Source organism: Gorilla gorilla, chromosome 10 (genome assembly GCF_029281585.2).
Source record: "Gorilla gorilla gorilla isolate KB3781 chromosome 10, NHGRI_mGorGor1-v2.1_pri, whole genome shotgun sequence".
NCBI lineage: Eukaryota > Metazoa > Chordata > Mammalia > Primates > Hominidae > Gorilla > Gorilla gorilla.
Genome location: NC_073234.2, coordinates 119,004,898 through 119,026,739, shown reverse-complemented (window position 1 = coordinate 119,026,739; position 21,842 = coordinate 119,004,898). Strand labels below are relative to the sequence as shown.

General features: G+C 38.2%; 1 protein-coding gene and 1 non-coding gene across 2 annotated transcripts in view; both read right to left on the bottom strand.

Annotated features, from left to right (window-relative positions):
- STAB2 (stabilin 2) overlaps positions 1-19,283 on the bottom strand; it is a 178,496-nt gene extending 159,213 nt beyond the window's left edge. Inside the window, exons 1-3 of the mRNA XM_055357855.2 lie at positions 19,004-19,283; positions 15,537-15,670; positions 12,066-12,181 (exon numbers count right to left, since the gene is read on the bottom strand). Of these exons, the coding sequence (XP_055213830.1) occupies positions 12,066-12,181; positions 15,537-15,670; positions 19,004-19,081 (328 nt within the window). The 5' untranslated portion in view covers positions 19,082-19,283. The remainder of the gene's footprint in view (positions 1-12,065; positions 12,182-15,536; positions 15,671-19,003) is intronic.
- LOC115930316 (U8 small nucleolar RNA) lies at positions 14,335-14,466 on the bottom strand. The gene has a single exon (XR_004066956.1). It is a non-coding gene; the product is annotated as a U8 small nucleolar RNA (small nucleolar RNA).
- Positions 19,284-21,842: the final 2,559 nt, after the last annotated feature.

Genomic DNA, 21,842 nt, shown 5'->3' with positions numbered 1-21,842 from the left:
TTTTACCAGGGATAAAGAAGTTCATTTCATAATGTTAATGGAATCAATTCATCAACAGAACATAAATCATAAATATGTATTGACCTAATAAGAGATTTTCAAAGTACATGAAACAAAAACTCATCGAACTGCAAGGAGAAATAGGTAAATATACAGTTAGAGTAGAGATTTCAGTACCTCTCTCTCAATAATCAATAGAACAAGTAGTCTTAAAATTATTAAGGATATTGAATCATATTACTTATAAAAATAAAAATAAACAATTATTAAGTATAGAAAAGACTTGAATGGCATTATTAATCAATTTGACCTGACATTTACAGAATACTGCATCTAAAGGTGGCAGAATACACCTATTTTTCAAGAGCACATGAAACAGTTGCAAAGACAGGAGATATTGTAGGTCATAAAACAAGTCAATCAATTTAAATGGATTCAAATAATGTATGTGTTCTGACCACAATAGAATTAAATGATAAATTTCCTTCTAAGCATGGTATTAGCTTAATCTCACAAATTTGATATCTTAATTTGCATTCACTGAATAAAAGAAACATATTTGGAAACAATAGCAGGAATATATGTGAAAAATTATTCTATTTGGAAGTAAAATATTATACATAAAAGTAACCGATTTCAAAGAATAAATCAAGATGGAAATTAAAAATTACTTTGAACTGAATAAAATTGAAACACAACATATCAACATTTATGAGATGCACTTAAAGCAGTGCTTACAAGGAAATTTATTGCACTAAATAAATACTATATGAGAAAAGAAGAAAGTTTTTTTTTTTTTTTTTTTTTTTTTTTTACATTTTTTTTTTATTATACTTTAAGTTTTAGGGTACATGTGCACATTGTGCAGGTTAGTTACATATGTATACATGTGCCATTCTGGTGCACTGCACCCACTAACTTGTCATCTAGCATTAGGTATATCTCCCAATGCTATCCCTCCCCCCTCCCCCAACCCCACAACATTCCCCAGAGTGTGATATTCCCCTTCCTGTGTCCATGTGATCTCATTGTTCAATTCCCACCTATGAGTGAGAATATGCAGTGTTTGGTTTTTTGTTCTTGCGATAGTTTACTGAGAATGATGGTTTCCAATTTCATCCATGTCCCTACAAAGGACATGAACTCATCATTTTTTATGGCTGCATAGTATTCCATGGTGTATATGTGCCACATTTTCTTAATCCAGTCTATTATTGTTGGACATTTGGGTTGGTTCCAAGTCTTTGCTATTGTGAATAATGCCGCAATAAACATACGTGTGCATGTGTCTTTATAGCAGCATGATTTATAGTCCTTTGGGTATATACCCAGTAATGGGATGGCTGGGTCAAATGGTATTTCTAGTTCTAGATCCCTGAGGAATCGCCACACTGACTTCCACAATGGTTGAACTAGTTTACAGTCCCACCAACAGTGTAAAAGTGTTCCTATTTCTCCACATCCTCTCCAGCACCTGTTGTTTCCTGACTTTTTAATGATTGCCATTCTAACTGGTGTGAGAAGAAAGTTTTTAAATAATGACTCAAACTTACAACTTAAGGTAAAGAAGTTAGAAAAGTAATAGCAAATGAAACCCAAGCAAGCAGAAGATAGGAGGTATAAAGTGCAGTGGCTAATGAAATAAAAATTAGAAAAGCAATAGAGTAAATAAATGAAACCAAAAGCTGGTGAATGAAATGGATGAACTTATAGCCAGACTAATAAGAAAAAAAAGAGAAGATGAAAATTACCAATCACAGAAATGAGAGAGGGGACATCACTACAAATCTTGTAGACATTAAAGGGATAATAAATGAATATTATGAACAAGTTTATGCCAATAAATTTGAGAATGTAGACAAAATGGACAAATTTATTGAAAGTAAAAAACTAGGAAAGCGCACTCAAAGGAAATAGATAACCTGAATGTTCTTATATCCAAGAAATTGAATTTAAGGTTAAAATCCTTTACACAAAGAAAATTCCATGCCAAACGGCTTTGTTGGTGAATACTATCTCACATGTAAGGAATAAGTTATATCAGTTTTACAAAAACTCTTCTAGGTAATTGAAGAGGGAATATATCTCAGTTTACTCAATATAGGGAGCATTATTATCCTGATTCCAAAACCAAATACATAACAAGAAAAGAAAACTATATACCAACATCCCCAATGAGTACAGACACAAAATTTTTAAACATCATTATAGCCAACTGAACCTAGCAATATACAAAACTGATAAATACATCATGGTCAGTGCAGTAAGGTTAAAAAATGACATAAAATGAATGCAGATTAGAAATAAATAAATAAAGTTGTCTATTCACAGACAACATTATTGTCTATGGAGAAAATTCCAAAGTATCTCCAGAAAGTTATTAGAACACATCAATTTAGTAATTTCTCAGGATATGAGGTCAATATACAAAATCAATTCTATTTCCATAAACTAGCAATGAACAATTAGGGATTGAAATTTCAAAAAACTGTTAGAAGTAGAACCAAAAGCCATGAAGAACTCAGGGGTGAATCTGATAAGAATTCTGCAAAATTTGTAAGCTGAAATTTATAGAACATTGATAAACAAAATAAAAGAAGTCCTAAGTAAATGGAGAGCTATGCTGTCGTTATGAACAGGAGGAATCAATATTTTTAGATGTCAGTTCTCCCTAAATGCATCTATTGATTTAATGGAATTCGAATTAAAATCTTAGGAGGACTTATTTTGTTGTTAGAAATTGACAAATTGATCCTAAACTTGAATGGAAAAGCAAAGGTACTAGAATAAGCAAAATAATTTTGAAAAAGGTCAAGTTGGAGGACTTACACTACTTCATTTTAAGGCTTACTGTAACACTATAGTAATCAAGACAGCGTGGTATTCATGGAAGGATAGACATATACATCAGTGGAACAGAATAGAGAGTCCAGAAATAGACCTGTACATAGACAATCAGTTAATTTTCTACGATGGTCCAAAGGCAATTTTATGAGGAGAGGATGATCTTTTCAAGAAATGTTGCTGGAGTTTTTGAAATTATCTATATGCAAAGAAATGAATCTTGATCCATACTTCAAACAATATACAAGAATTAACTTGGAATAGGCCGGTGCGGTGGCTCACGCCTGTAATCCCAGCACTTTGGGAGGCTGAGGTGGGCAGATCACGAGGTCAGGAGATCGAGACCATCCTGGCTAACATGATGAAACCCCATCTCTACTAAAAATACAAAAAATTAGCCAGGCGTGGTTGCGGGTGCCTGTAGTCCCAGCTACTCGGGAGGCTGAGGCAGGAGAATGGTGTGAACCCGGGAGGCGGAGCTTGCAGTGAGCCCAGATCGTGCCACTGCACTCCAGCCTGGGCAACAGAGTGAGACTCCATCTCAAACAAAACAAAACAAAACAAAACAAAACAAAACAAAACAAAACAAAAACAAAAAAAGAATTAACTTGGAATGGATGATAGACCTGAATGTAAAGCCTAAAACTACAAAGCTTTGAGAAGAAAATATAGAAAAAAATCTTTGTGATATGAGGTTGGTCAAAGATTTCTAGATATGATACAAGAAGCAGTATCTATAAAAGCATGATACATTTGAACCTCATCAAAATTAAGAATGTTTTCTCTTCAAAAGGCAATGTTACGAGACTGGAAAGACAAGACACAGACTGGGAAGAAGTATTTACAAAGCACACATCTAATATCTTAAATATTTAAAGAACTCTCAGAACTCAATAATAAGAAAACAAACAACCCAAAAAATATATAAATAGCAAATAAGCACATGAAAAAATGCAAATTAAAATGGGTTACAATGCAAGTCCACTACACATCCATTAGAATGGCTATAAAAAATCTGATTATAGCAATTGCTAGCAAGGATGCCAAACAACTGGACTCCTCATACATTGTTGATAGAAATGAAAAATAATGTAGATACTTTGGAAAACAGTTTGGCAGTTTCTAATAAAGTTGAACATATTTTTACTCTACAATCCAGGACACCCGCTCCCAGGTATTTACCAAAATGAAGTGAAAACTTACATTCACCCCAAAACCTGTGTGTGAATGTCCATGGTGGCTTTATTCTTGATTGCCCCAAACTGGAAACAAACCCAGATGTCTTTCAGTTAGTGAATAGCTAAACAAACTGTGTCTAGCCACAGAATGGAGTACTGCAAAGGATTATAAAGGAATGAAACTACTGATACAGGTAATGACATGGATGCATCTCGGATTCATTATGCCAAGGGAAAGAAACAAGACTTAAAAAGGTACATACTGGGTACATACTGTATGATTCCAATTATATGACATAAAGGCAAAATTATAGACACAGAAAACAGGTTAGTATTTTCCAGGGATTGGGAGTTGAAGGAGGGCTTGACAACACAGAATTTGGGGGGATATGCAACTGTTCCCTATCTTAATTGTGGTGGTTGCCACACAACTCTTCAGGTTTGTCAAAGCTTGAATAGCTGTATACTTAAAAGGTTGAGTTTTACTGTATGTAAATCATGATAATAAATTTTAAAAAATCTATTAGCACTGATCGTGTGTCTCAAAGACTGGTGTGGAAAAGGCGATTAATATCCAAAAAATGATTGATTAAATTCCACTTCTATTTAGACCTTAGAAACATCCTTTTCTATAGTTTATTCTCACTGGAAAGGAAAACAAATTCAGACACTAGATTTATAAATGTCTATTTTTAAACACAAGGTAAGTTATATAATTTCCTACTTTCAATAGAGAAATCTTTCAATTTGAATGTTTTAATATAGTTGCAAGAAAATAAATGTTCAGGAGGCATTTCTTCAGGTTCAAATAGCCATCTAGCAAAGCATTGCTGAGCACATTCCAGAAGCCAGACCTTGGTCTTTAAGGGTTTCTTTTTCTTTTCTTTTTGACATGGAGTCTCGCTCTGTCACTCAGGCTGGAGTGCATTGACGCGATCTTGGGTCACTGCAACTTCCGCCTCCCGGGTTTAAGCAATTCTTGTGCCTCAGCCTCCCGAGTAGCTTGGATTACAGGCACCCACCACCATGCCCTGCTAATTTTTGTATTTTTTGTAGATCTGAAATTTTACCATGTTGGCCAGGCTGATCTCAAACTCCTGACCTCAAGATATCTGCCCTCCTTGGCCTCCCAAAGTGCTGGGATTACTGGCGCAAGCCACCTCGCCCAGCCCCTTTAAAGGTTTCTTGACTCCCTTTTTTTTTTTCCTCTTTTGTGCTGCCCTTGCTTTATTGTTGTTGCTGTTATTTTAGCAATGTAGACCCTGGGTAGCATGCCAAGCACATTACGTGTACTATCTCAGTATTTAATCCTCACAATAGCCCTATGAAGTTGTTGTTATCACCATTTTATCTAAGAGGAAACCGAAGCCTAGCAAGGTTTGGTAACAAGGTCACAGCCACTAGGCTCAGAGATAAGGATTCCCATTCAGCTCTGGCTTGTAATTTTGTTTCTCTGTATGGACTACTTATAATATTTTGCATAGCTTTTACATTCATTTAATTGATTCATTCAACATTTGTTGCTTACTATTATCTTCAAAGCTGGCAATAATTTCTCTTCATATTTTCACAAGAAAGTGAAATAAAATTTAGCCAGGACAGGAAGGAATGTGCCTGTCTCTTGCTGTGGTCAGGAAGAGGCTGGTGGGGCCGACTTTAGTGCTTATTTCTGAAGAAGTGCCCCAACACATCCTCCGCTTTGAAACAAGTGCTCTGCCATCCATCCACAGTTCTTCAGGTGTCTGCCTGTAGCTGTGCAAAGGGTGAAGGCATATGCTGGCTGGATATGCTATCTCCTGGGGGCTTTCTTGAGCCACAACATCAAATATTCTGCAATGGATGTGAGGTTTTCTCTATAGGAGGTGCTTCACCCTGGCCCAGCCCTCTTGCCTAGTGGCTTGTGACCCAATGGACGAAAGGCCAAGGTGAATACTTATTGTTATGGCCTGAATGTTTGTGTCTCCCTAAATTCATATGTTGAAGCCCCTGACCTCCAATGAGATAGTGTTTGCAGGTGGGGCCTTTGGGAGGTGTTTAGGTTCAGATGAAACCATCAGGGTGGAGTCTCTGTGATGGGATCAGTATCCTTATAAAAAGAAGGAAAACTGGAGCACTAGAGTGCCCTCTCTCTCTCTTTCTCTCACTCAACAAACATCTGTTGTTTCAGCCACTCAGTCTATAGTATTTTGTTGTAGCAAACTGTAGCTGACTAAGAGATCACCTTCTTTACACTCCTCAAGCACAGGCCTTTGCTGTGGCCTGAGACATCAGTGTGACCCATTGGGTCCACCCATAGAAAGGCAGACAATCATGAGAAAAACAATACACATATGGGACCATAAGCTACACAATGAGATGTACAGAAATGTCCTTACCAAAGTGCTGAAACTATGTAGGAAATTAGTTATCAGCTTAATGAGAGAATTTATTGAGCATGTACTATTGCCAACCACTTTTCATGTACGTTCTCATTTTCACATCTAAATGAGGAAGGTATTATTATCTTCATCACTCAGATTATAGGTAAGAATACTGAAGCGAGGTAATTTGCCCAAGATTACATGGTCGTTAAGAGTTGGAACTGGCATTGCAATCAGGCCTAACTTAAGAATTTGAGTCCTTAAGCCTGAAGGCAGAGTATAACAGGTCAGCACTTTAGAATATAAAGTCAAGTCAGTAAACACTCCCTGAAATAAAGAGGCCCACTGGTGATCTGAGAAACACAAAAGACAGAAATGCTAACCAACATGTTCTGGAGGCTTACCATCCACCAGGCACATCCTAAGTGCTTTCCACATACTAGCTCACCTCAGTGCAGTCTTTGGAAGGTGGGTGTGTTAGCATCATGAAGAAGATAGTACCAAAGAATAGGGTTACCAGGTAAAATACAGGATACCCAGTTAGATTTAAATTTCAGATAGGCAATGAATATTGTTTTAGCATAAGTACATCCCTAATATTGTTTGCAGATTAGTTAGTTATCTGAAATTCAAATAGAACTGGGTGCCCTGTATTATTATTTGCTAAATCTGGCAACCCTGCAGAGGGAGTAAGTCTCAGAACTGAAATAGAATAAAGCTGGGAATGGAAGCCAGGAAATCTGACTCTGGAGTCTGCAATCTTACTGTAAAACCATGCTGCCTCTCAGAAGGGAGCTCAGGTGTCATGGAACCAACCCCAGGCAGAGCAGGCACCCAGCTAATGGTGGAAGCAAGAATTCCAGGGGTGGGCTTGGGGCATCCTGACTTTCCTAATGCAGGAGGCTTTACCATTATAAGCTGTCAGCAAATCAGCTGGTCTGTTTCTTTAAAGGAAGATAATACACTTCCTGCCCCACAAGAGACCAGGGACTTCTCTGTAACTTTATCTCCCAAGAAACTCTAGAGGTGCCTATTCCATGTCACCACCTTTGTTTAAAAGCTTGGTGCACAGTGCTAGGCAGAAAATATGTCCCAATATTCCAGGTATTTTGGAAAGCAGGAGAGAGTAATGAGCTAGAACTGGGGTCTGCAGTGAGACAGTCCCTGTTTCCTGGTGTGTGGCTCCACACTTGTTAGCTGGTTCTCTTTGGGCAGGCTGCAAAACTCCTCAAAGTCCCAGTGTCCTCACCTGGGCTTACAGGTACAATTGTTTTTACTCCTCTGCTCCCATGTCAATTTCCCTCATTAGTCTGTGAGCTCCTTGGGGATAGGGACTTATCATACATGTGATTGGGAATGGGGTCTATCATATATCTGATTGTACGCAGGATATAGTAGGTGCTTAATAAATGCTTTATTTTTTATGAGCTGGCCAACGCTGGAAGGAACTTGGGAGAAAAGGTAGCAGGAATGTGGGGGTATGAGGAATCCTCATTTTATGGCCTGGATAGATTGTTTTAACAATTTATGAAAACAGCTCATTTGGTTTTTAAACAAAATTTTTAACGAAAAAGTGTAATTTATTTCCTGCTTTTCAAATCATCTTCTATCATCTCAGGCCCCCATTAGAGAAAACTATGGTAAAATTGACATTCTTAGCAATGATGCTTGAAAGACGTATTATATAATTTGCTACAAGGGCAGGTTTCCAATGCATTGTGATGCTCAAGAAGCTGATAAGACTATTCTAGGTCATTATCACATTCCCTTGGGTCACCACTACTCTGGTGGTCTCTTGCATCCTGACTTTCCTAATGCAGGAGGCTTTACCATTATAAGCTGTCAGCAAATCAACTGGTCTATTTCTTTAAAGGAAGATAATACACTTCCTGCCCCACAAGAGACCAGGGACTTCTCTGTAACTTTATCTCCTAAGAAACTCTAGAGGTGCCTATTCCATGTCACCACCTTTGTTTAAAAGCTTGGTGCACAGTGCTAGGCAGAAAATATGTCCCAATATTCCATTTACAGCTCTTGTTGGATTTGTCTGCCTGGGAAACTGAAGTCTGCATTATTTGTCACTCAGAGCAAAAAAGGAAATGCCTAAAAGGATGGTTTCAAATCCCTGTGGTCTATTATTTGTAACCTGGGTAGTGAATGGCAAGAAAAATGCAGTGAGAAAGAAAAAGAGACCTGGAAATGCAAATAACATGATATAAAAAATAAATTTAGATAATTTGATGACATTGACCTAAAAAAGAAAAATCAAGACTATTTCTTTTTGAAATAATCAGATTGTTTTGTCTACAACTGAGTTTGGGTGTAACTCCTTTGCACATGTTCATTTTCCATTACTTTGAGTTATTACACAAATCCATTAACGTTCATGGCAGAATAAAAAAAAAAGTAAGATGTTCAAATTAAAAAATCGATTTCATCCCAAATAGAATATCGGCTGTTCAGACATGATTAAGTTTCAAAGTAGAAATGTATTTTTGTGCTCATGAGGAAAGATCTCCATGTGCACATTTGATAAAGTAGTATAAATTTTAATTAGGGAGAAGCAGGTTACATTCAGGTAGAAATACCTTCCTTATGTCAAGATAATATTATTTTTTTCCCCAAGTGAGAATTCATACTTTATTCTTAATTTTAGAAGATGACAGTAATTTTTTTTCATTGCGCTTCTTTACCTTCTCCAGGTTTTCAGCGTTGTCCATAGGGTGATTTCCCAATTTGAGTGAGATATATTAAAGTAATTTTTGAAATAACCCAGAAGTGTTACATATGAATGTATTTGTCAATGCATTAAAAAGGAAGTGGATGTTCCATTTGCTTTGGAAACAAGGCCATTCTGGAGCTTGGGAATGTGCTTCCTCAGAAAGAAGGATAGACCCATGTCAGCAGCTCTGAAATGGCCTTATCCTTACGGAAATGTAAAGTGATAGTCAAGGTCTTGCTTGTCATCACCACAAAATGTGAGAGGTAAAATATACTGCCAAGTAGAGGTTTTATCTTTTTCCCTAGCCAAAGGAAGGAAGCCTTTCGAGACATCTAGTGTGTTTGGAAGATGAAGATAAAGGGGAGTACCGTTTTGCCCCAGTGAAAGGACAGTAGAAATAATGTCCAGGCCTCAGTTTTCATGTTTTGCTTCCCTGGCTTTGAGGCCTGTTTGAAGGAAATGTTTGAACATTCAAAGAGCCCTTTTGGACTCTTTTTTTTTTTTTTTTTTTTTTTGAGATAGGGTCTCACTCTATTACCCAGACTGGAGTGCAGTGGCATGATCTTGGCTCACTGCAACCTCTGCCTCCCAAGTGATTCTCCAGCCTCAGTCTCCCAAGTAGCTGGGATTAGAGGCGCATGCCACCATGCCCAGCTACGTTTTTGGACTCTTTTGGTTGTAGATGTGGACCTTGCCTCATTGGTCTGCACATAGCACAGTGTGATGGCATAAACCTGCTAAAAGATCTTGAATCCTTTTTGCCTGCTCATGCTTTAAGAGTTACCCACTGTTAAAAAAGGGTTCAGAGGAGTGTCATTTTATTCATCTTTCATTATCAGAGGTCTATTTTGACTTTGAGTCACCCATTCATTTATTCATTAAACACTTACAAAATTCCTTCTTTTTGTCATAGACTTTGCCAAGTCTTATCACCTAGGTTAGTGTTTTAAAATCTCAACTACAGTTTTGTAAAGTAGGACTTTTAGCCCCCATTTGACAGATGAGGAGAATAAGGAGTAGGCAGAAAGTCACTTGCCCCAACCAGTAAATGGTGGGATGAAGTTCTAGCTGCTGGCCCAGTGTTCTTTTGCCCTCCTGGCTGTTTTCTGTCATTCATATGTCGGACATGCTGACTTTTGTACTGCATCTTTGACAAAGCCGTTCCTTGTCTTCAATGTGTCTGATTAGTAACTTAGCATCAGATTTGTTTTTGTGGGTTAGAAAGAGAAAAGCAAATCTAAAAGTTCTTTCTATTGTATCAAAATGTCTATGAGAACTAGACATGATCATGACCACATTTGGCACAAAAAATGTTCTTAAAATCTGGAAGTCGGAGTTAATTGCTTTAAAAGACACTGCACTTGATTAACACTGAGTTAATTGCTTTAAAAGACACCTGATTCTTATTTGCTAAACTCTTAGAAATATGCTGTGCCAACATGCTGAGGTAAAACTGAGCATAGAGCAGTTAGTAGACAGAAGCGGCAGGATCTCTTGAACCCCAAACCTTGATCTTTCCAGGGCAAGGAGTCTAATCCAGGCATTTCCTGGGAAGGCAGAAAGGACCTGCCAATCAAAAAAGACATTACCAACACATTTTGAGGCCCTGCTTTTTGAACAGGTTTGCTCTGGGCAGTAGGACAGAGCAGAAAGAGGTAGGCTTTGGTGCCAGGCAACTTTGAACTTGAACTTGCTTTATCACTTACCAGTCCAAAGGAAACTGGCAAAATATAATTTTAAAATCTGATTTCTCATAGGCAAAATGGGGATAAAAATGTCCAACTCAAAGATTTGTTTTAAAAATTACATCTGGTAATATAAGCTGAATACCTCTCTGGTACCTAATGTCAGCAATATTGAGTAAATACAAGCATTTATTCATTTAATCGTTAGTTAAAAACACAAATAAACAAACAAAAAACCCAAAAGACATTATACATACAGTATGGATTCAACTATTTACAAGTTATATGGAAAAAAACCCAAGACTGAAACATGCCAAAATATTTAAGGTTTCCTATATGCGACAGAATACAAATTGATATTTTTTCTTTCTTTATACCTTTGTAAACTTCACAAGTGTATATAATTTGCTTGTATTACTTTAATCAGAAAAAAAAAAACCAAGCAAAAGAGAACCAATCTCTCCTTTTATGTTGATCCTAAGGAGATGTTTTCATTACATCTAAGAAGATGGGGAATGAATTGCAAATTCATAAATTAAAATACCTGATTTTTTCCTACCAAAAAAAGAAGACTTTACATAATTTCCACAGGTAGAAATGACTCAGTCACTATTTGAGTGTTCGTATCTATACTAAGGATAAAAGTTCAATTTCAGCTATCAAATGCTATGCTTGATTGCAGAAATCTAACTATACCATTGATTCAGACTTTGCTAGTAGTTTTGCTTACAGTAAAACCTGGTCAGAATTAATTTTTATGTATATGTGTATTTGCATCTCTACACAATTAACTTTACACAGTTTCTTTACCCTGATGTGTCTTAAGTCTACCACTTTAAAGTTTGATATTCCATCCTAAGACAAATTTTTAGAATATTTAATTATTATTTTGGTTGCCAAAAAATAACTACAGTCTTTGAGACATTGTAACAAAATTTCTTCTTAAAGAAAATTGTATTTGGGGGTCCTAATAGCCCAGGTTTTAACTTCCTTTCTTTTGCAAATATCTTTTAAAATAAAAATGGGTATCCTTTCAATTGTCCCTTTTTCTGGCTTATAAGGGAATTCTTTTAAAGAGAGATCTCTGTCAGCAGTAAAGCAGATTGCTTTGTGAAAGCTAACAGGGCAAGAAAGATTTTCTACATATAGACTAACACAGAAATTTCTACAAATGGATGTTAACATTCTTCTTTTTATTGGGCTTCCTTCATCTCAATTTTCTATGAAATGAGATACCAAGAAGCAAGTCTCAAAGTCCAAGCATTGTGCCACTTACCTATACAGTCTGGGCCCCAGCGGCCAGGACAACACTGAGGTTGGAGATAGTCCTTCCTACAAATATGGCGGCATCCGGGGAGAGACAGAGAGTATGTTCTGACCTCAAAGGTGTACCTTGGAGGGTAAAGAGAGGACATTAACCCACGATAAGAGCAATGCAGTTACTCTAGGTGGTAGAATTGCCTTAGCTTTCAATTTAGGTCTTAATATTTATCTACAGTTAAAAATATCTAGATGGAACACATTTGGCTTTCTAGGTAGCATAAAACTTAATTATGATTATTTTTAATTGTAAGAACTGGATGAAAAAATCAGAGAACAATGAACATACGGGTGAAATATCTAAAGTGATATCAGAAGTGAAGTTAGTAGATGAAATAAATATTAAGGCCTAGGCACATGCTAGAAGTATACCTAAAACTTATCACTGAGTATCCTAGCAGTCAATGCAGGAAGGGAGAGATCATGAGTTACAAAATGCACAGTATGTGTGGATTTAAAGCAAACCCATTGCTCAGGCTTAGCATATTTATTGGAGATATTGCAGATGTAGAAATGCCTGTGGCAAAGGCAGTATAATGCGGCAAGGAACATTTCCCACAATATCCTTGTAGGAGATAAAATGATGAGTTCCTTAGAAGAGTTTCTAGTGCCAGCTGAGATATAGTTCTGGAATAACAATTCTATGGAGGTTAAACACTATTGTCTATTTAAAGGGATCTCTGCAGGCATGGCTTATTCTAGGATTAGACTTAGTGTATCTAGAGACAATCCTTCATAAATGTTGTTTCTTTCCATTTCTTTCAGTTGGGCTGCTGTTAAGAATAACGTGATGATGAATTCAAGGTTGTCCTCCCAAACCCGTCCTTGAAATACAGCTGATTACAGCACAGTCACATACTTTATGAACAGTCAAGTTGGGGATAGAGTTGACTTTTTTTGAATGGTTGAGAATACTGTCAGGGACACTTCTTCACGAAGGTGGGCAGAAGGAGAGTCCAAGGGCAGGACCAAATATCCCTTCAGGAACTAATTTTGAAAGAATACAAGTGGCCAATAGATGTATAAAAAGGTGCTCAACATCACTAAACACCAGGGAAAGGCAAATCAAAACCACAATGAGATACGTCCTCACAACTATTACGATGGTTATTATAAAAAGCATGAAACAAAAGGCAACAAGTATTGGCAAGGATGTGGAGAAAAGGGAACGACTGTACACTGTTGGTGAGAATGTAAATTGGTATAACTGCTGTAGAAAAAAGTATGGAGGTCCTTCAAAAAATTAAAAATAAAACTACCATATGATCCATTAATCCTACTTCTGGTTATATATCCAAAAAAATTGAAATTAGGATCTTAAAGAGATCTCTTCACTCTCATGTTCACTGCAGCATTATTCACAATAGCCAAGACATGGAAGCAACATAAACATCCATCAATGGATGAATGGATAAAGAAAATGTGGTATATACATACACTGAAATATTACTCAGCCCTTAACAAGAACGAAATCTTGTAACTTGCGACAACTTGGATGAACCTAGAGGATATCATGCTAAGTGAGATAAGCTAGACACAGAAGAACAGATACTATATGATCCCACTTATATGAGGAATATAAATAGAGTGGAATGGTGGTTGTCAAGGGTTGGAAGGATGAGAAAATGGGAAGGTATTGTTCGCAGGGTACAAAGTTTTTGTTAAGAAAGATGAAAACATTCTAGAGATTTAGTGCCTAAACAATAACATAATATATGCTTAAACATTGCAAAGACAGGAGATCTTATGTTAAGCGTTCTTATCACAAAAAAGAGGGGGGAGAAAACTTTTGAAGATGATGGGTATGTTTATGACACTGATTGTGGTGTTGGTTTCATGGATTGTACTTATCTTCAAACTCATCAAGTTGTGTACATCAAGAATGTCCAGGTTTTTGTATGTCAGTAATATCTCAATAAAGTGATTTTTAAACAGAACGAAAGAACATAAAACACAAGAACCAATCTTGAGTTTGTTCCAGCATAGATGAATGATAGACCAAAGTCATTAAATCTAAAACATTTCTGAATGCAAAAGTTTTATCCTGTGTGTGTGTGTGTATGTGTGTGTGTGCTTGTGTGTTTGTGTATTGGAATATAACCAAGTGTCCACCTTGGCAATGAACAAAAAAGTAGCCAGTGCAAAAAAGTTTTCAGCTTTGGTAATTGAGTGTTAACTGCTGCATATGCTTGCTAATTTTTTTTTCTTTTCTTTTTTCAGAAAGAATCAGAAGCAATCAAGGTGTTACAAGTCCTGATTATGCAGAGACATTAATCACGTACCATACGAACTCCAATCATCGTATTAGAATCTAACCTCCAAAAGGAGGAACAGGTAAAAGTTATCCCATCTGATGATACCCACTGCTTGCTAATTCTAGGTTAGTTAATGCTGGGAAACTTTTATTTAAAATGATGATTTTGATTTTAGAATACAGTGTGGTCACATTAAGCAAATGTGAATTTAAAATAGTGTGATATAATAGTGTTAAGATTTCATTTCATGCAAAATAAAAAAAAATCCTTCCAACCGGAATTAAAAGCAAACTCATTGAGTACTATCTAATTTCTAAAGAAACAGGCTGCGCAAATACAAATTGCATTTGCAGTTGAGCCCCATGGCTGCACCCATTAGCTAGTGAGCAGAACCACTTGTCATCCTTTGCCAGAATTAGCCTTGAGTTATCAGAGTTTTGAATCCCAAGAGGTCTTCAAGAATGCAAAGTTTACATAAAATGCAACCATGCTGCAATTCATCTTTCCCCCTTCTTCGACTTCTAATTAGTATCAAGGTCCATAGCTGAAGAGATGACTATCACACTCAAGGCTTTTAACACATTCAAGACTAGAATTCTTTCCAAATTAAATAAAACCCAGATTTTCAAAATACAGGCAAAATGAAAAGAGAATGTTTATGTGCAATACAAGATAAGTCAATTTTGTATTAAAATGTGAATGAATAACAATATATATTTTATTTTTTGAGATATAGTTTCACTCTGTCACCCAGGCTGGAGTGCAGTGGCTTGATCTCGGCTCACTGCAACTTCCTCCTCCTGGGTTCAAGCGATTCTCATGCCTCAAGCTCCTGAGTAGCTGGGATTACAGGCAGGTGCCACCAGGCCTGGCTAATTTTTGTATTTTTAGTAGAGATGAGTTTTCACCATGTTGGACAGGTTGGTCTCGAACTCCTGATCTCAAGTGATCCTCCCATCTCGGCCTCCCAGAGTGCTGGGATTACAGGCACGAACCACCACACCTGGCCAACAATATATATTTTAGACTTAAGTTCATAAATTGTGAGTTACCTAAGTTTGGGCTTATTGTCTTAGAGCAAGAGAAAAGTCATGGAAATGCTTTGCAGTTTTTGAGACAGGGAGCTTCAAGTTGGATTCATAGTTCCATCACATTTATTTTCTCATGAGTACCTGCAATCTCGAACCCCTACAGAGCCACTGGTAATCTTGGTGTAACCATCCGGGCACTTGACTCCAAGGTTGAGAGTGCAGGATCGGCACTCGGTCCTAATTGTAAGAAGAGACTTCCTATCACATCTTCTTGCCTGTGTAAATATTAAAAAAAAGAACATTAATTCCTGTTATCAGAGTCTTGCAAAACATCTAGCATGGCCAATCTTCTCCACTGGAATGTCTCCAATCATCTCAATGGAACGTCAGGGATGGTGATAAGGTTGATTGGTAATGACTGGTTTGCTCATTTCAATCTTATCTGGAAAGAGTATTGAGATTAATAAGCAATGTCTGCTATGGCTGTAGGTGAAAGAAGAGCCACTGTTTGTACCATACATTTGCCATACCTGAGATAGAGTCTGAAATCTAGCAAGGTAAGATAATGTTATTACCCACATTTATCCAAGTGGGGAACCTGAAATATATTGCAGAATACACTCTCAAGTGAAAAATTCGTAAAGCAGGTTATTCAAGGTCAGTTGGTCATAGATCAGCAGATCTCAAGGATGTTCTTTCATCATTGATTCCACAGGAATGTCTGCTCTGGAGCCAGCACTGTGCCAGTGCCGTGGAGGATACAGTTACTATTTCAGAGATACTTGCAATCTTTAGATTACAATCCAACTGAAAAGTAGGCTTCCAGAGAGCAGGGATCTTTCTCTGTTTTGTCCACTGTTGTACCTAAGCCCTAAAATAGTATCTGATGCATAGCAGTGCTCAGTGAATATTTGTTGATTAAACAAATGAATTGGGGAAATCAGATGTGCTAGAAACAGTTATTTAGCAACATAAGGTGGTGGAGATGCAACTACTAAATTGAATGATCCAGACCCAATTTGGCACTGTCTTTAGGATCCCCTGTTGCTCATAATGCCAAGGCTGATCCTCCCCGAGAGATGCCTCCCTTTCCTCAACTTTTCTTCATTTCCTCATCAAGCTTAAGATGGAGCAGCTTTGTACAACAAAGAGAGACTAAACTTGGGGATCAAAAGACCTAAGTTTGGAGTCAAACTCTATATCTTGCTAAGTGTACAATCTTGAATGAATTGCTTACCCTTTGCCATCACCTATAAAGAGGAGATATTAATAACCACTCTTGATGTTATTGAGACCTTTAAATGATGACGGTCACTTAAGCAGGTGCAAATTTCCTGGCAAAATGTCTGAAGTATCACAGGTGGTGAATGCTGGCTGCTGTAACTCTTCACTCACCTTTGTGCCTGTTTCCTTTCCTAACTGCCATGTTCTCACTGGGCTGCTGAACCATATCCTTCAAGACCCTGTTTCACACCACCTCTTTCACAAAACCACACTCATTTTTCTTCCTTTTCTCAACCTCTACTCTTCCTGTGGCTGGCCCAGTGGAGCACATTTTGTTGGTTTTTGCACTCCATTAAAAGACACCTGATTCTTATTTGCTAAACTCTTAGAAATATGCTGTGCCAACATGCTGAGGTAAAACTGAGCATAGAGCAGTTAGTAGAGAGAAGGGGTAGGATCTCTTGAACCCCAAACCTTGACCTTTCCAGGGCAAGGAGTCTAATCCAGGCATTTCCTGGGAAGGCAGAAAGGACCTGCCAATCAAAAAAGACATTACCAACACATTTTGAGGCCCTGCTTTTTGAACAGGTTTGCTCTGGGCAGTAGGACAGAGCAGAAAGAGGTAGGCTTCTTGTTGGGCAGGATTGTGTCTCATGCTTCTGTATTATCCCACAGCTCATCCACGGGCCTAATAATAGGTTGGTCGTGGTGGAAATGTCACCACTGCTTCTAAGTTCATTGAAATATATAAAGCCTGCATAAAAAGAAACTTTACATCTTCAGAACGATTATTGGTTATGCATCCATTCAAAGGTATCATCTTATTTGATCTTCACTGCTCTGAAGATAAGTAGGGCAGGTATCATCATCCTCATTTTAGCTGGAAGAAAACTGAGGTGAGGGGTGTTGCAGTGACTTGCCCAAGGTCACCCTCTGAGTTACTGGTCTTGTGATTCCTTGATTAGCCCTTTCTCTTTCCTGCACCTGAGTGGAGTATAGAAAACTGAAATTTCTATTTTTACCAGGAGTTTTCATTTGGTGATCATCATGAACCAAAATAGCACTAGAAGGTTCTTTATTGAGTAATAACAAAAGCTACACTTAGAGTTTGAATTAACCTCCTTTAATTGTCAGGACACCTCCACATTTTTTTTTAAAGCAGGCTTTTCTTTACATGAGGGTTTCACACTTGGATAAGTATGTGGGGTTACAGTACTTTGTCTTTTCTTTCTTTGTGGGCTAGATTTAAAACCCTCTTCTTAAGAAACATCTTGACCTTCAAATTGCCCTTTTCAAATGCAAAGGCTCATTGTCTCATACAGTATTTACAAAGTTGTCCTCTCTGAAAAGTAAATTCAGCTTATTTAAATTAGTTAAGGTCTGATTTCTGTGTGAATGCAAACACTTGGTGATAATGATGATGATGATGATGATGGTGATTAAGAAGATGATGATGGTGATGATAATTACTACCATTTGTGGAGCACTGTCAGGGGCGAGACTGAAGCTTGAAGAGATTAAAAAACGTGCTCAGGGTCAAACAGCTGTGGACGATCACGACTGATCCTCAGACCTATTTGTTAAACAGAAAAATGAGATCCACAGTTCAAACTCACCCCTACCAAATTTCAAAGCTGGAGCACTTAGCCATTAGGCCATCTTCCCATATTTTCATGAAAACATTATCAGAGCATGCAGCCAACTGTAATAAAATTGGTGTTGATAAAAATTTGCCTGGCACAGGTGCAGAATCATGGTTAAGATTCATTCTTGATGGATCAGAAATCACATGCTGTCTCACTGACAGCTGGCCTCACTCTGATGACACCTCGGTGAGCTTGCTTGAGGGTTCGGTGTGCTGATGTACTTCATAGGGGCTACTGGTAAGACCTCCCTGGGAACTTTTACTACAGCTCTGTGGAAGGCAGAAGAGATGAAAGAGTGAAGGCCTGATGATTTTGGAAATATTTCTGATACTTGTGTTCCTTGGTGAGATATCCACCCTGGAATTCCCCAGACCATCTCTCCACAGCCATAGTTATTTTCTAGTCAGGAAGATGGGATGGTAGATATTCACAGTAATGAGACTACTAGAACAAATGAAAAACAAGATGCCAACAGCTGCACTGGAAAGAGGATCGTTAGCACTAAAATTAGAGGTCCCAACAGCAGCGGAGTGCTTCAGTACAGGAAGAGCAGCAAATGGGTTAGCACACCTTCAGAAAGATGGTGCATCACAATTAGGCCTTAGTCTCCAAAAACATTCTCTGTATTTTACAAAGTCCAGATTTCACCCTTTACCCATAACAACAGAGGAAAACGACAAGCTTTTGAACATATCATGACAATTAACAAATGAAAAAAATATGAAAGTCTCCTCTTACCTGCCCTGTGGTTTCAGCTGGGGAGCAGAAATTTTGTACAACAAATCCAAGACAAAAAATTACTAAATGTTGTAGCATGATGAGGAAATATTTGCTCCTTCTCTGTGCCAAGCACCTGTCAGGCTGACTTAGCTATTTTAACTTAGTTTGATAAACTCCCAGTGAATTCTTTCTCATTTCACTGTTTACTTTTAAATCGTTTCCTTTTTCCTAGATCAAACCAGGAGATAGGTGAGACCTGCCTTCAGAAAGGAAAAATGGCAAATCCAGGAGTCTTGGTGAAATTGGCCACTGTAAATGGTCTATATATCCCGCTGAATGACAGGATATCCTGCAGGGGCTGAGGCAGAGGCTTGGCCCGGGATTTTTGTGCCTGCAAAGCTCTCAGAACGGTCCTGCCTCTCCTCTACTCTGCCCCCACCTCTAGTCCTGCCTACTGCTGCCCTGCGGCCCTGTCAACGTTTCCACAACCACGCCATGGAACACTGCAGGCCTTTTGGTGCCAATGCAAAGGTCCAAGCTTGCTGTCGAGCAGGGTTGGGGGAGTGCCCATAAGTGAGCACGGTCCCAGGTATGGAATGAATGTTGCAGAAACCTTGCAGGAGGTGGTGGCTTCACCCTGGATAAACTCTACTGCAAAAAAAGTCTCCTTGCAGATGCTGACAGGTGGGTTTTTAACTCATTCTTTCTTCTTTTCCATGCCACTTCAGTAACAAGTGACTGAGCCTGTAGGTTCCATCTTACCCTTTAAGTTCCAGATCTAACGCCACCCCTTCCAGGAAGCCTTCCTGTGCTGCCCCTCCACAGGACCCTGAAGATGCTCCCACAATTTTGCACATAAAGCCATGAAAGCCGAGGTCACATCTATCTGTCTGTCTCCCATGCCCAGCTATGAATGCCTTGAGGACAGAAGAATATAGCGTCATCTTCTCTGTACCCCTTGATGCCTAGAGCAGAGACCTGCACTTGAAAATAATGAAAACGGTTAAGAATAGTAGCCATCACTTTTTGAAAACTGACTACATGCTAGTCACTATTCTAGGCCTCTCCATGGATTTAGTTGTTTAATTCTCACAGTACTTGGTAAAACAGGATGATTCTTCTCATTTCACAGAGGAGGAAACTGAGGCAGAGAGGTTAAGGAATTTATCCAAGGCCACACAGCTAATGGGTGGTAAATCTAGTATTCAAACTGTGTGGTTCCAGAGCCAGTACTGTCAACCACTGCCCTCTGCTGCTGAAACAATCAATATTTAATGAATAAATAAATAATAGATGGTATTCTCAATTCTATTGGAAACCATGATGGAAACGTGTCAGACCCAGCACCAGGAAGGATAAGGTCTGGACTTATTAACAAAACAGGGCACGTCTCATGACACTAAATTAAATGGGAGATTCATACACTTACAGATACTAATTTTGGTTAAATGTTCCTTTATTTCTCTACAAAGCTTCTCTCTCTCTCTCTCTCCCCCCCCGACTCCTTTCAACTTTTGAAACAATATTTATAATGACCGATAATCTAGGAAACTTTTCCAACATAGGCCCCTCAGAGGCCAGCCCAGAAACCTGGGTGGGGAGCTCAAAAAAAAAAAAAAAAAAAAAAAAACCCTAATCCTTAGCTCCACTCCAGAATAACCAAATCAGAATGCCTGGGAGTGGCACACAGGAGAATTTTCCAAAGCTTCCTGGGTGATTTCACTTGCATTGGACTGTTGCTTGAGGAGAAATGGATTATGATTGTGTGAAGCCAGTGAGACTTTGATATTTATCTGTTACAGCATCTGTGTTACCTTAAAAAATATACCAGGGACATAAATTGGATGCTTCTTTCTGATTCTTTTCTTTCTAAAGGATGTAGATAAAAATCTGGGGCTTGGAACAGGCTCAATTCCAGGTGAAATAATAAAATGAGCCCATACTAGCATTTCCTAAATAATGTTTTATTAAATACAATTTAGTTATGGAAAATGCTGTAGGGGTAGTGGGGAAGAATTCTCTCACCAGATAATTTGGGACGCCTGTCTCTCATATCCCTTTCTCATGGATTGGCCATGCTTGTTAGTCCGTTGAAAGTTCTGAGAAGTCCTTTAAAACAACGCAACCAAATGAAACAAAAAACAGTTCAACTTTGCTTAAGGCAGCATTTCCCAAACTTTTTAGACTAAGGGATGCTTTCTGTGTTTGCAAATTTATATTGGCAACCTCCAGATTCTGTGTTCTATCAGTGTCTCTAAGGGAAATGCCATGTTAGACTTTAGCAGGTAGATTATTTCATTTTTCAGTTCCTAGAAGTGGAGGTTAGCCTGCCAGTGGCCGCAGAGACCTGTGCATAGAGTTTATCAATTAGTTGCATTAAAAAATGCCTATAACGCACATGGGATCCTTTAGAAATTGTTTGAATAGGTGTGTTAATTAATTTTGTTTCTGTTAGGCTCTTTTGATTGCTATAAACAGGGATTCTTCATGTTATTTTAAATCCCTGTCCCCTCTCCCTAAAATGTGCCTGCAATTGACAAGTAAAGTGCTTAGACTGGTACCTAGCACACAATAGGTATTCAGTCACCCTTAACTATTACTCTACAGTTAAAATATGCAACAGACAGCAGCTATACAGACCTCTACCCTGAGCCCACTGTAGCTCTGAAGTAGGTCTGGATTTTCCCCTGTCCTGGGTTGTCTCAGTTTTGCTGATCCATGTGTCCGTGTTGGGTGAAATGTCACTTTCTTTATTGTGGTCTATATTCCTTTTGAAGATTGTTGTAATTTCTGTCTCATTTCAAGTGGTTTTTAATCAGCAATATTCCATGGGCAGTGTGCTCCCTCCAGTTTCCTC